The following is a 13,412-nucleotide window of genomic DNA, read 5'->3' as shown; positions in this document are numbered from 1 at the left end:
ATCAGGCTCTGTGCTGACAGCATGGAGCCTGCTTGGAATTGTCTCTCTACCTCTCTCTGCCCCTCCCTCATGTGTGCATGCATGGACACACACGCTCTATCTCTTTCTGTCTGTCTCTTAAAATAAATAAATAAACTTTAAAAAAATAGTATCTTTACCTGGCAGGTATTCCAGCTAATAGGGAACCCAGCAAAGCAGTAGTATGTCCTGGGGTTCTTTGGAAAATTCTAATGCCTGGTTCTTACTTCCAGAGATTTTGATTTAATTGGTTTAGGCTAAAGCCCAGATGTTGGAACTTTTCAAAGCTTCCCTAGGTGATTCAAATGTGCAGCAAAGTTTGAGAACCACTGTTTTAGGAATATTATTATGAATGTTGGATGTTATTTTGTACCATAAACTTGCAGAACTGTCTGGTAATTGAAGTCTTCAGCTAAAGGAATATCCTGTAAAAGATAAGTTTCTGTACCCAGTAAATTCACTCTCCCTGCAATCCTATTCGCCTTTAACTTGTATATTTTAAATATTGTCGATCAGAGCCACTGTTCCTTTCATGAAAGTTAGTTCACATCCATGGGTTTAAAAAGCCTTCTCTATCCTATATCTTCCTCTCTGCATTGCCTCTTTCTGATTAAACTGAAAGGTGTTTGTATTTGTTTCTTTTGTGTTGTATAGTTACTCTGTTCATGGACCCAGGCATGAAGAATCTATAATGAACCTAATCCAGAAGGAAGTGGAAAAATGTGACTGTTTGAGTGGTTTTTTCATCATAATGAGTATGGCTGGGGGCACGGGATCAGGTCTAGGAGCCTTCGTTACACAGAATTTACAAGATCACTACTCAAACTCTTTGAAAATGAATCAGATTATATGGCCTTATGGAACCGGTGAGGTATGAACATGTTAATTGAAAATTTTATATTTTGTGTACTTTGCAGTGAAATAAGTGTAGGTTAAAGATTGATTTTACCCTTTCTTTGGAAATATTAATTTACTACAACAGGAGTCATTCATTATACAATATGGTACTTTTTGGAATTTTTAAAACAAGGACACCTCATTCATTTGGAAAGGTTTAAGCAAAGTTAAATGGATTGTTCACAAAAGTACCATCTTAGGAATCCACTCCTGGGTTAGTCCCTCTGGATATAGTATGTAAAGGAGGGACCTTGACCACATGTGGGGGTTCATCATGACATTACCAACCTTCAAAGAATTTTCCTTTCTTTCCATTGAGAGGAAATTTCTATATAGGCTAGTTTCTTGTTGATCAGCCTAGTAGGAGAAGTTCTAAAATGGAGGTGAGTTAAGTCACTATAGGAAACGCTGTAGGAAGAAAGTATGATAGTAATAGTCACTGTTTATTAAGCCCTTACTATATACAGGACACTCTTTTAAGTGCTTTACTTGCATTCTGTCATTAATCCATACAACTCTAGGAGCTGATATAATTATTACACCTGTTGTACAAATGAGAAAACTGAAGCATGGAGAGATTATATAACTTGTTCAAGATCATATAGCTAAAAAGTGACAGAGCTGGGATTTGAACCCAGGCAGAATGCCCTTAGAATCTACCCTCATAATCGCTCTTTTCTTTTGCCTTTGTTATTTCTGACCTTTTTCTCTCCAGGTTATTGTTCAGAACTACAACTCCATTTTGACTCTTTCTCACTTGTACCGATCTTCAGACGCCCTCCTCGTTCATGAAAATGATGCTGTTCATAAGATCTGTGCAAAACTGATGAACATCAAGCAAATCTCCTTTAGCGATATAAACCAAGTCCTTGCACATCAGCTGGGAAGCGTGTTCCAACCTACTTATTCTATGGAAGGCTCATATCACTACAGAAGAAATCCATTAGGTATTTGTCCTCTTGTATGTAACTTGTATGAAAGTCTTACGTTTTGAAAGCCTCAGTTATTCCTCCCTGGCTTGTCCCGTCTGTCTGAGGATACACTCAGATCTCCCTCATCTCAAAAACCTTCCTGAAGAACGACCTAGCTCTCCAACTAGATAGTTGGAAGTTTTGAGAAGTTACTAAATTTCTGAAGTGATAGATGCACATTGGTTCTATTCTTCAGGATCCTTTTCTTCTTTTTTTTTTTTTACAGCAACTTTGAGATATAATTCACACACCATATAATTCACTAATTTAAAATGTACAATTCAATTTTTTTTTAAGTTTATTTATTTTGGGGCACCTGAGTGGTTCAGTTGGTTGAGTGTCCAACTTCGGCTGAGGTCATGATCTCGTGGTTCATGAGTTTGAGCCCCATGTCGGGCACTGTGCTAACAGCTCTGAGCCTGGAGCCTGCTTCGGATTCTGTGTCTCCCCTTCTCTCATCTCCTCCCCTGCTCACGCTCTCTCTCTCTCTCTCTTTCTCTCTCAAAAAATAAATACACATTAAAAAAAATTAAAGTTTATTTATTTTGAGAGACAGAGAGCGAGTGCACAAGTGGGGGAGGAGCAGAGAGAGTGAGAAAGAGAATCTCAAGCAGGCTCCATGCCATCAGCATAGAGCCTAATGTGGGGCTTGAACTCACCGACTGTGAAATCTTGCATGACCTAAACTGAGGTTAGGAGTGGGATGCTTAACCGACTGAGCCAGGCATCCCTACAATTCAATTTTTAGCATATTCACAAAGTTGTACAACCATCATTTTCATCACCGCATTAAGACACCCATCATTCTTCTTTCAGCTTATTCATCAAGTGGTGCCTTATCAATCCAAATCACCTAGATGCAAATAACTCCATAGTCTATACCCTTCTCAGTCCTAATGTCTTTCCCAAATAGTTGCCTATCCCAATTTTTTTACTTGTCTTCTGGCTTCTTCGAGTTTAGAATGTTCTGAATAGATCCATCTTTTTTTTCCCCTGTCCTCTCTCCCCTGCTCCCTCTTCCTAAGTTTCTGTCACCTGGATTTCTCCCACTGTCCTCATATCCCATCAGTATGGTGCCTTCTCTACCATCTGCCTGCATTCTTCCCCCTACTTCCCTATCTCTCTGACATTCACTCAGGGTGCCAGTATCTCTCAACTAATACTGCATACTCTCCATGAACACAAAGCAAACTAGCCTCTTTCTATTCCTTCTCTCTCTCTCTCTCTCTCTCTCTCTCTCTCTGTCTCTGTCTCTCTCTCTCTGGCATAAAAACAGAGCTTAGATCTAATCAACATTCCTATCTGAAGGTGGTCCTAACCTTGCATTCCTTCCTGTACCTGCCTCATCCCCCTGCAGTCCATCTTGCAAGCTTACTGCAACAGAGCCTCCCCAGTGTGCAGATCTAATTCTTATATTCCCTCGTGCTCATCCTATGGCCAGGTTTGCCAGAATTCCTTCGCCTGGCCTCCACATTATGCCCTGAACCCTAACTTTCTAGCTTCATTACCTACTGTCTCCTCTGCATGGATCCCCACCTACTTTTCATCCTGTCTGCACTGTCTCTCTTCAGTCTGGTGCTTTCCAGCCCAGGTCCCTTTGTTCAGTGTTCCTTCTCCTTAGAAATCGCTTCCTCCTTCCTTTCTTCACCTCTATTAAAACCTTATACATCCTTCAGTGTCCCAATTCAAGTGATAATTTTTCTGTAAAGCTTTCATACTGAGGTCTTCACCTAAAGTAACCCTCTTTTTCTGAACTTTAAGGCATTCTCTATGTCTTTTATGTCACTTAATATTTTTTACCATTATTATTTCTTTAAGTGTGTTTGTTTATCTTTAAAAGTAACACAAACAGCACACCTGTTCAACAAGTGAAAAACAATACGCAATCAAAAGGAAGTGTCCTTCCCACCCTTTCCCAGATGCTACCACTATAACTAACACCATGTGTTTCCTTAGAGAGGGATTCTGTCATGTGCATATTACGTAGTCCTACTAATTTGCAACTTCCTTGGAGACATGTCTTGTTAATTTCTGTGCATTCTACAGTACTTACTGTATTGCACATCTGTTCATTCAACCAATATTTATTGACTTCCTACTGTGTGCCAGGCACTATGCTAAATGTTGGGGATCCAATGGGAGCCAATACAGACATTGTGTTCACTGTGAAATGTGAAAGAGAGACATTAAACAAATAAATTACACCAAGAATGTATAATTAAAGAACTCACCAACTGTGAAATCGTGCATGACCTAAACTGAGGTTAGGAGTGGGATGCTTAACCGACTGAGCCAGGCGTCTCTGAAGTGCTCTGCACTCTGAAGTGCTCTGAAGGAAAGAAGTCCAGTTTCAAGAGAATGTGTCACAAAGGAATCAGACTTAGACTGCAGGGACAAGGAAGACTGCCCTGAGAAAGTAACACTTGAGCCAAAAGCTCGTAAAGGACTTGGAGATGACTAAGCCAAGGGAAGGAGGAGGGAACAGCATGGGCAGAGGTCTTGCAGCAGAAGGAATCCTGGCACATCAAATAGAAATCCCATGACCCTGGAGCACAGAGAATGGTAAGGCTAAAGTGGTGAGCAGGGGTAGGCCTTGTAGGTTCTCATAAGCCATTTAGAGACCTTCCTCATTACCCTAAGAATAGGGAGAAGCTGCTGAAAGATTTTAAGCAGGTTGGTGACATAATCACTTTTACTTTTGAAAAATCCACTGGACTTCTGTGGATAGCTGATTGGAGGTGAGTCTGTAGGCTGGTCTAGTCATTCCCTGCAGAGATTGTGGTGGTTTGAATTCATTGAACTGCACTGAGAAAATAAAGACAGTTATTAATAAAAACTCCCCCACTATGTGCAAACCTTACTGTGCACTTCACCTCACAATTTGCACTTCACCTGGTGTCACGGTGGGAGAAGTGTCCTGCTCCTGTCAAAGCTCTCTCGCTTAATTTCTGGGTCCCATTCCCTCTCCCTTCTCAGGGACTTAATTCTTCACTCATCTCTCGTCCTCGCCTGTCATAAACTTATGCCTCTTTCCTGGATTATTGCCATTACAACCACTCTTGGGCATCTCTTACATGGAAAAAATCCTCCCTTGACATCACCCTTAGTGATTGCACCCATTCCTCTGTTATTCTTTAAAACAACGCAAGGGTGTGTGTCCTTGCTGTCATTAGCTTCTCCTCATCTCATCATCTTCACCCCCTCTGATCTAGTTTCTACCCCACCATGTCTCTGAAAATGCTTTTTATAAGTCACAAGTGTGTCCACATTGCCAAATTTAGTGGACACTTTGTTGTCCTTATTTCCATCAGTAGAATTTGGCATGGCTGATCTTTGGTCTTCCAAATCTTTTGTCTTTTGTGACGGCCCTCTCCTCATTTTCCTTTTATCTCACTGACTACACCTTTTATTCCCTTCTTTTCTCCTCCTTTGGCTCCTTTTCTTTTTCCCAAGCTCTAAATGCTGGTCTTAGACCCTCTCCCTGATAACTGGCCTAGTTCCATGGCTTTAAACACCATTTGTATTCTCCAACTTGCTGGTTTATCTCCAACTCTGACCAATTCCCTAAGCTCCAGATTTCTATATCCAGTAGCCTTTTCCTGTATGACATTTGTATGTACACATTTCATGGACATCCCAAAAATAATGTGTCTAAAACAGAGAGCTTTTCCCCAGAAGCTCATTTCTTTCTCACTCCCTCAGTTACTCAGTTTTAAAATCTTAGATGCAGGGGCCTGGGTGGCTCAGTTGGTTAAGCATCTGACTTTGGCTCAGGTCATGATTTCACAGTTTGTGAGTTCGAGCCCCGCGTCCGGCTCTGTACTGACAACTCAGAGCCTGGAACCTGCTTTCGAATTTTGTGTCTCCCTCTCTCTCTGCCCCTCCCCCACTCATCCTCTCTCTCTCTCTCTCTCTCTCTCTCTCTCTCTCTCAAATAAATAAACATTAAAAAAAATTGGGGGGGGCCTCCTGGGTGGCTCAGTTGGTTGAGTGTCCGACTTCGGCTCAGATCATGATCTCGCAGTTCGTGAGTTCGAGCCCCGTGTCAGGCTCTGTGCTGACAGCTCAGAGCCTGGAGACTGCTTGAGATTCTGTGTCTCCCTCTCTCTCTGCCCCTTCCCTGCTCATACTCTGTCTCTCTCTGTCTCTCAAAAATGAATAAACGTTAAAAAAAAAATTTTTTTAATTTTTTTTTTTAATCTGAGATCCAGAGACACCTGGGTAGCTCAGTCGGTTAAGCATCTGACTTTGGCTCAGGCCATGGTTTCATGGTTCATGAGTTTGAGCCCTGCATCGGGCTGTCAGCACAGAGCCCACTTCAGATCCTCTGTCCCCTTCTCTTGCTCCCCCTCCCCCATTCATTCTCTCTCTCTCTCTCTCTCTCTGTCTCTCTCTCTGTCTCTGTCTCTCTGTCTCTCAAAAGTAAATATTTTTAAAAAGTTTTTTAGGAGCACTTAGGTGGTTCAGTCGGTTAAGCATCCGACTCTCTGTTTTGGCTCATGTCATGATCTCACAGTTTCATGGGTTCAAGCCCACATCGGGCTCTGTGCTGATGATGTGGAGCCTGCTTGGGATCCTCTCTCTCCCTCTATCTCTGCCCCTCCCCTGCTCACTCTGTCTCTGTCTGTCTCAAAATAAATAAATAAACTTAAAAAAAATTTTTTTTAATTTAAATCTTAGATCCAGTTTTCTTACAGGAAAGTCTATAATTGCCTCCATTGTATGTGGTTTATCTTCTGTCTTCCAGTTTCCCTTCTTTCCTGCCATTCTCCCCTATTCATGAACAGAGCCTCAGGGGCCTCATTATGTATCATATAGCCCAGCTCATTCTCACCAGGGTGTCCGTTCTTGCTGTCCTCATTAACTTCCTTCTCCCTCTACCAGGAGTATTCTCCTAACCATTTCCCTTTCATCTTTCAAGTCTCAGCTCACTGTTACCTTCTTAAAATGGCCTTCCATGATCCTGTCTGAGGAGTGAGCACCTATAATATCATTCTGTTTGTTTCCTTCCCACCATGTATTACTTTCTGACATTGTTTTGTTCATTTATTACCTCTTTTATTCTTTTTCTTTCTTTCTTTCTTTCTTTCTTTCTTTCTTTCTTTCTTTCTTTCTTTTTACCTCTTTTATTCTTTCTTTCTTTCTTTCTTTCTTTCTTTCTTTCTTTCTTTCTTTCAAGAGGGAGAGAGAGCACACACCAGCATGGGACAGGGGCAGAAGGAGAGAGGGAGGATCTTAAGTAGGGTCAGCACAGAGCTTGATGCGGCCTCTATCCCACAACCCTGGGATCATGACCTGAGTGGAAATCAAGAGTTGGACACTCAACCAACCAAGCTACTCAGATGCCCCTGTTCTTTGTTTCTAACCACTAGAATAGAAGCTCTGTGAAAGTAAGGCCTTGTCTACCTTGCTCTCCACTGTGTCTGCTATCCTCAGAACAATGCCTCTCATATAACAGGTCCTTGCTAAATGGGACTAAACACACTGAGATAAAGAGGATAGATCTGAGAGAAATTGGGGGTGGAGTAAAATGCAGAGGACCAGGTGATGGATTGGATCTGGAAAATGACAGAAAGGGAGGTGCAGAGCATAAGTCATGGGGCCCTGGGTTACAAAACAGTGTAGTCTGTAGTGGTGTTTGCTGGATCTGGGGACACTAAAAAAAGATCTGGTTTGTGGGGCATAGTATGGGGCAAAGAAAGAGGTGGGTCTTAAACATGTTGAGTGTGAGGTGCCTTTGCCATATCTTAACGGAAATGTCATGTGATAAGTTAGCTGGAAGTTTACCTGGTCTTCCCACTTCAACCTTTGCCAGCCCACAGCCTTTTCTAAAGTGTAGCAGCCAGACTGAACTCTGGCTTTACTTGTCTAAAAGGTTAAATCCCATTAGATCCTGTTACTCTCTTATTCAAAACCTTCAAGAGGTTTCCCATCTCACCCAGAGTTAAAGCCAAAGTAATTGGAATCACATGCAAGGTTTTGTTCTGTCTGGTTTCCATTGCTTTCTTGACCTTATATCCTGCTCTCTCTCTTCTAGCCATATTGGCCTCCATGCTTTTTCTCAGATATGTCTGTTGTGCCTCAGAGTCTCTGTACTAAATGACCTCAGATACCCACATGGCTCCATTCAGGTGTTTGAGGAGATGTCACCTTTACAACAAAGCATCAGCATTAGTGGGCATCTAAATTCTGAGGGGCCCCAGTCTGTGATGTGGGGTGACTTTCTACAGCAATGCTCTGACAGCAACAGAGAATGTGAGGAGTGGGGCTGGTCCAAGAGTGGACTTTCACTTAGGAAGATTTGATGAAGAGACAGGGGCAAATAGCTGGATAAGAAAAGAAGTGAAGCAAGGGGAAGACTGATGGACTGAGAAGGCAGGAGGTCCATGGATTAGTTTGTCTTAGTCCATTTAGGTTGCTATAACAAAAGTGCTATTTACTAAGTAACATATTTAGAACATAACATTGTTTCTCATGGTTCTGAAGGCTGGAAAGTCCAAGATCAAGGCACCAGTAGGTACAGTGTCTGGTGAAGTCCTTCTTCTTGGTTCTTAGATGGCCATCTTCTCACATGGCAGGGGTTGCTAGAGAGTTCTGTGGGGCCCCTTTTAGAAGGGCACTAATCCCATTTCTGAGGGTTCCACCCTTACCATACCATCATCTTGGGGGTTAGGATTTCAAATATATGAATTTGAGGGGGGAACAAACCTTCAGTCCATAATAGGGTCTTAACAAGGTCTTGGCATGGTTAAAAATGAGAGTAGGTGAACAAGAAGGTTGGAGGGAAAAGTAGATTGTGACCGTTAATAATTCATGTGTTGGGGAGGCTGGGTGGCTCAGTTGCTTGAGCATCCAATTCTAGATTTCAGCTCAGTTCATGATCTCAGGGTCCTGAGATAGAGCTCCATGTCGGGCTCCATGCTGAGCATGGAGCCTACTTGGGATTCTCTCCCTCCCCCTCCCTCTGCTCCTCCTTTGCTCTTTCTCTCACTCTCAAAAAAATAAAAATAAATCAAAAAATTAAAAGGTAGATCATTAATTACCTTTCTAAAGGATGATCATTCATGTGTCAGTGCTCAGGCTATATTTGTTGACTATTGTTTATTTGTGCTATGCAATAAAATTCAGCTGTAGGTATTTTGCATTAAAGGACTCTTATGTTCAGGGGTGCCTGGGTGGTGCAGTCAGTTAAGCATTCAACTCTTGATCACAGCTCAGGTCATGATCTCACGGTTTGTGAATTCGAGCCCCACATCAGGCTCTGCTGTGATGGTGCAGAGCCTGCTTGGGATTCTGTTTCCTTCTCTGTGCCCCTCCCCCACTTGTGCGCTCCCTAGTACACATCTCAAAATGAATAAACATTTAAAAAAAAAAAAAAAAGATTCATGTTTAGAGGAAACTCCACTAGTCATAAGATCAATTTGTGCAACACTTTGTAGATGTTTGTGTCAAAATTTGTTCTTTAGGATATAGGATGAGTTTGCACTCAGTGTTACAAAATTTATATTTCATGTTGTTATAATAATATATTTTTCTCTTTTCTCTAGTTTTTTCCCAAAAATATATAAAACAGCTCTGAATGTAAAACAAATTAGATTTTTTCCATAATCCTGTTTCATTACAAATATAAGTTTCTAAAGATAGGTGTATTCCTGTCTTCAGGAATCACTAATCTTGTCTTTTTTCCCTAGTAGAATTTGATTTAACATGCCCTGCTTATCATTTAACCAGATAAAATAAATAAGAGATCTAGAAAATTTTCTAAAGGAATATTTAGTGGATATGAATGATGATAAAAGCATATTAGCTCTGATGCTCACTTAGATTCCTGGGGTGTAGCTACATATTTTGTTCATATTTCCAATTTCTTAGCTTCTACATTCTTGTTTCCTTTTTGTCAAAGTATGTTTTCTCGCTCAAGCTAAAATAGGTGCCAAAATGAAGCAAATATGTGATCTGAAATAGATATTGTCTCTGAAATTTTATTTACATTTTTAAATTTAAGCAATTCTGGCCTTGGTGGAGAAAACATATTTGGCCCCCCAAACCATCTAACCATAGTTGTGTAAGGGTCAATGGAAACATTGTGGAATTTAAAATTTCAGTCCAGGTTTTTTTCTTTACAGGAGAGTTAATGGAGAATTTAGTCCCCCATCCTGAATTCAAGATGCTGGGTATTCGTAACATTCCTCAGATGTCTGAGAACTCACTGGCTTACAGTACGTTTACTTGGGCTGGCCTCCTCAAGCACCTGAGACAGATGCTCATTTCTAATTCAAAAATGGAAGAAGGTAACGGGTATTTTAAAAACATGCAAGCCACAAACTGGGAAAAGAGCCTGCACTGGAGTTCTCAGTATAAACTGGCTTGGGCCAGTTGAAATAATGGTGACTTCTGGTCAGGGAGGTTCCTGCAAAAACTTACCAGGGCATCCCAGGAGGACTGCTTAATCACTGCACAGTTTCATTAACCAAAAATGAAAAAAATTTTCAGAGGAGTTTAACATTTTTTTAAGTTTTATTGATTGATTGATTGATTTTTAGTAATCTCTGTACCCAACAGGGAGCTCGCACTCATTACTCTGAGGTCAAGAGTCGCACACTCAATTGACTGAGCCAGCCAATTTTATTTTATTGGTGCCCCTATTTTATTTTATTTTTATCAAAGTAATATATGAACATAATTTTTAAAAAATCAGGGGCACCTGGGTAGCTCAGTTGGTCAAGCGTCCGACTTCACCTCAGGTCATGATCTCATGGTTTATGAGTTCGAGCACTGCATTGGGCTCTGTGCTGACAGCTCAGAGCCTGGAGACTGCTTCAGATTCTGTGTCTCTGTCTCTCTCTGCCCCTCCCCTACTTGTGCCTCTGTCTCTCTGTCTCTCTCAAAAATAAGTGAACATTAAAAGAAAAAAAATTTTTTTAAAAGATCAAATAGTCTGGGGTGCCTGGGTGGCTTAGTCAGTTAAGCATCCAACTTTGACCCAGGTCACGATCTCACGGTTGGTGAGTTCGAGCCCCACGTCAGGCTCTGTTGCTGACAGCTTGGAGCCTGGAGCCTGCTTCAGATTCTGTGTCTCCCTCGCTCCCTGCCCTTCCCTCACTCATGCTCTGTCTCTTTCAAAAATAGATAAATATAAAAAAAAATTTTTTTTAATCAAATAGTCAAGGGGCGCCTGGGTAACTCACTTGGTTAAGCATCTGATTCTTGATTTCAGCTCAGGTCATGATCTCACGGTTTGTGAGATGAGCCTCTTGTCGACAGCACCAAGCCTGCTTAGGATTCTCTCTCTCTCTCTCTCTCTCTCTCTCTCTCTCTCTCTCTCTCTCTCTCTCTCTGTCTCTACCCCTCCTCAGCTTGTGCACACACACTCTCTCTCTCTCAAAATAAATAAATAAACTTAAAAAAAACAAATAGTCAAAACTCATCTAAGTATATACTTATATCTTTACTTTGCATTGTATGTAAATTATATCTCAATTTTTTTAGATAAAGCCAAGTAATTGTCCAGTATGTATTTATAATGAGGAAAAGAGCAGCTCCCTGGCCTATACTTCCCCACTACCCAGATGAAAATACTGTCAATGGTTTTGGCTGTCTCTTCTGGAATTTGCCTCCATATTTCTAAGTATCTTGCTTATATTATTACTTATTTTGTGTTCTAGGTTTAGATATTACCAATTGCCTTCCTAATGTGAAATTGAGAATTGAATCTTCTTATACCACTGCTATACACACACACACACACACACACAAACACACACACGCACGCACACACGAGAAGTCTCACATCAATCTGATTCCTAATCCTGCTTTGTTTTCTCTTGGATCTTTTAGGATTTCCTTTTTGTCCCTGGAATTCTGTAATTCCTTAATGTGGATCTTTCATTGAGCTTAGTAGAATGTAAGCTTTATTAGGGCAGGGATTCTGTTTTGTTTACTGTTGTACCTTCAGAGCCTGGAACATAGGGCCCAGCAGGTAGTTTTACTGAGGCCAGAGCCTGACTGGTTTAGCCTTTCTGGAGCAGAAGCCTTTTAGGATGAAGGGGGGGGGGGGGGGGGGGCACTCCCTCTGCTGCAGGGAGTGGGGAAGGGTCTAGGGTTCTCACCACTTCTCATACAGATTTTTATTTTTATTTATTTATTTTTAAGTTTATTTTATTTTTGAGAGAGAGCATGAGTAGGAGAGGGGGAGGGGAGGGGCAGAGAGAAATAGGGGACACAGGATCCGAAGTGGGCTCTGTGCTGACAGCAGCAAGCCTGATGTGGGGCTCAAACTCATGAGCCGTGAGATCATGACCTGAGGTGAAATTGGGGGGATGCTCCACCAACTGAGCCACCCAGGTGCCCCTCATACAGATTTTTAACTAAATCCTCTTGTTTCCTTCTCTTTTAGAAGTGGCTGGTCTGCTCCCAGGACCTCTCCACTGTGGGCAGACATTCTAAGCTTCCCCTGCTTGCTAAGTCAGTCACCACTGATTCATTTGCTTTCCAGATTCCAAAGTTTTTTTGCTATTGTCTCCTCTTCTCTTCCCTTTTTTCTTGTTTATGACAAGCTGATGTTCAGTCTGTCATGTTTAACTAGAAATCACCACTATGTATTATTTTAGTAGCATATGTTTTACCACAAATAACAACAATTTAGGTTTCAATAATATGAAAGTGGATTTCTTCTACATTTACTTACTAGTGAAACCTTATAGATTTTAGATTATAGTGTCTGAGGTTTGAAGATAAATAGAAAGTTCACATCTTAAAGTAATGCTTCCCCAATTTTTTGGCCTCAGTACCTGTTTTTCTAGTAATACCTGTTAATATCTCAAGGAACACACTGTTTCTCAGAGTATAGTAGAAGACGTGCTGCTTTGAACTCTCTTAGGTCAATAAAACACAGTTTGCTTAGTCATTTTCTCATGCGGGACTCTGAGTATCAACATTTCTTCATAGTTATAATTAGAGCTTTGAACATATAAATATCTTCATATATGTGAAGATATATGAATAAATATATTTATGTACTAACCAGGTTGAAACAAATAGCTTTAAAAATCTTTGTATATTACCAGACGACTCCATCTCAAGATTGACCCTATTAATATCACTATCAGCCATGTATCTGTTTCCATATGTCCTAGCAACAGAAGGAATGAGTGATCCCAGAGGGGGCCAGGCAGAAGTTACAGTGTCTTTTATGACTTAGCTTTGGAAGTCACATGCCATCTTTTTTATTTTATTTTTTTTTTTAGTTTTAGTTTTATTTATTTTATTTATTTATTTTTTAATGTTTATATATATTTGAGAGAGAGAAAAAGACAGAAGGCAAGTGGCAGAGGGACAGAGAGAGAGGGAAACAGAATCCAAAGCAGGCTCCAGGCTCTGAGCTGTCAGCACAGAGCCCGACACGGGGCTCGAACTCATGAACCATGAGATCATGACCTGAGCTGAAGTCAGACGCTTAACCAACTGAGCCACCCAAATGTCCCTTTTTATTTTTTTAAAGTTTATTTATTTTGAGAGAGAAACTCA

General features: G+C 41.0%; 1 protein-coding gene across 5 annotated transcripts in view; it reads left to right on the top strand.

Moving 5' to 3' along the window:
* The window catches only part of TUBD1 (tubulin delta 1), a 34,773-nt gene that overhangs the window by 6,926 nt on the left and 14,435 nt on the right, over positions 1-13,412 (top strand). For 4 of the 5 annotated variants that reach the window (XM_019431092.2, XM_019431090.2, XM_019431091.2 and 1 more), the window contains 3 exons: positions 673-889; positions 1,631-1,862; positions 10,013-10,177. In XM_019431092.2, the coding sequence (XP_019286637.2) occupies positions 673-889; positions 1,631-1,862; positions 10,013-10,177 (614 nt within the window). Of the gene's footprint in view, positions 1-672; positions 890-1,630; positions 1,863-10,012; positions 10,178-13,412 lie in introns of those variants that run through there. The other variant, XM_019431094.2, reaches the window with a different exon arrangement.

The sequence above is a fragment of the Panthera pardus genome, unplaced genomic scaffold (genome assembly GCF_024362965.1).
Source record: "Panthera pardus isolate Hobbes unplaced genomic scaffold, ASM2436296v1 HiC_scaffold_3, whole genome shotgun sequence".
In the NCBI taxonomy this organism is placed as follows: Eukaryota; Metazoa; Chordata; class Mammalia; order Carnivora; family Felidae; genus Panthera; species Panthera pardus.
Note: the sequence above shows the minus strand (reverse complement) of the source record. Positions and strands in the feature narration are given on the sequence as shown.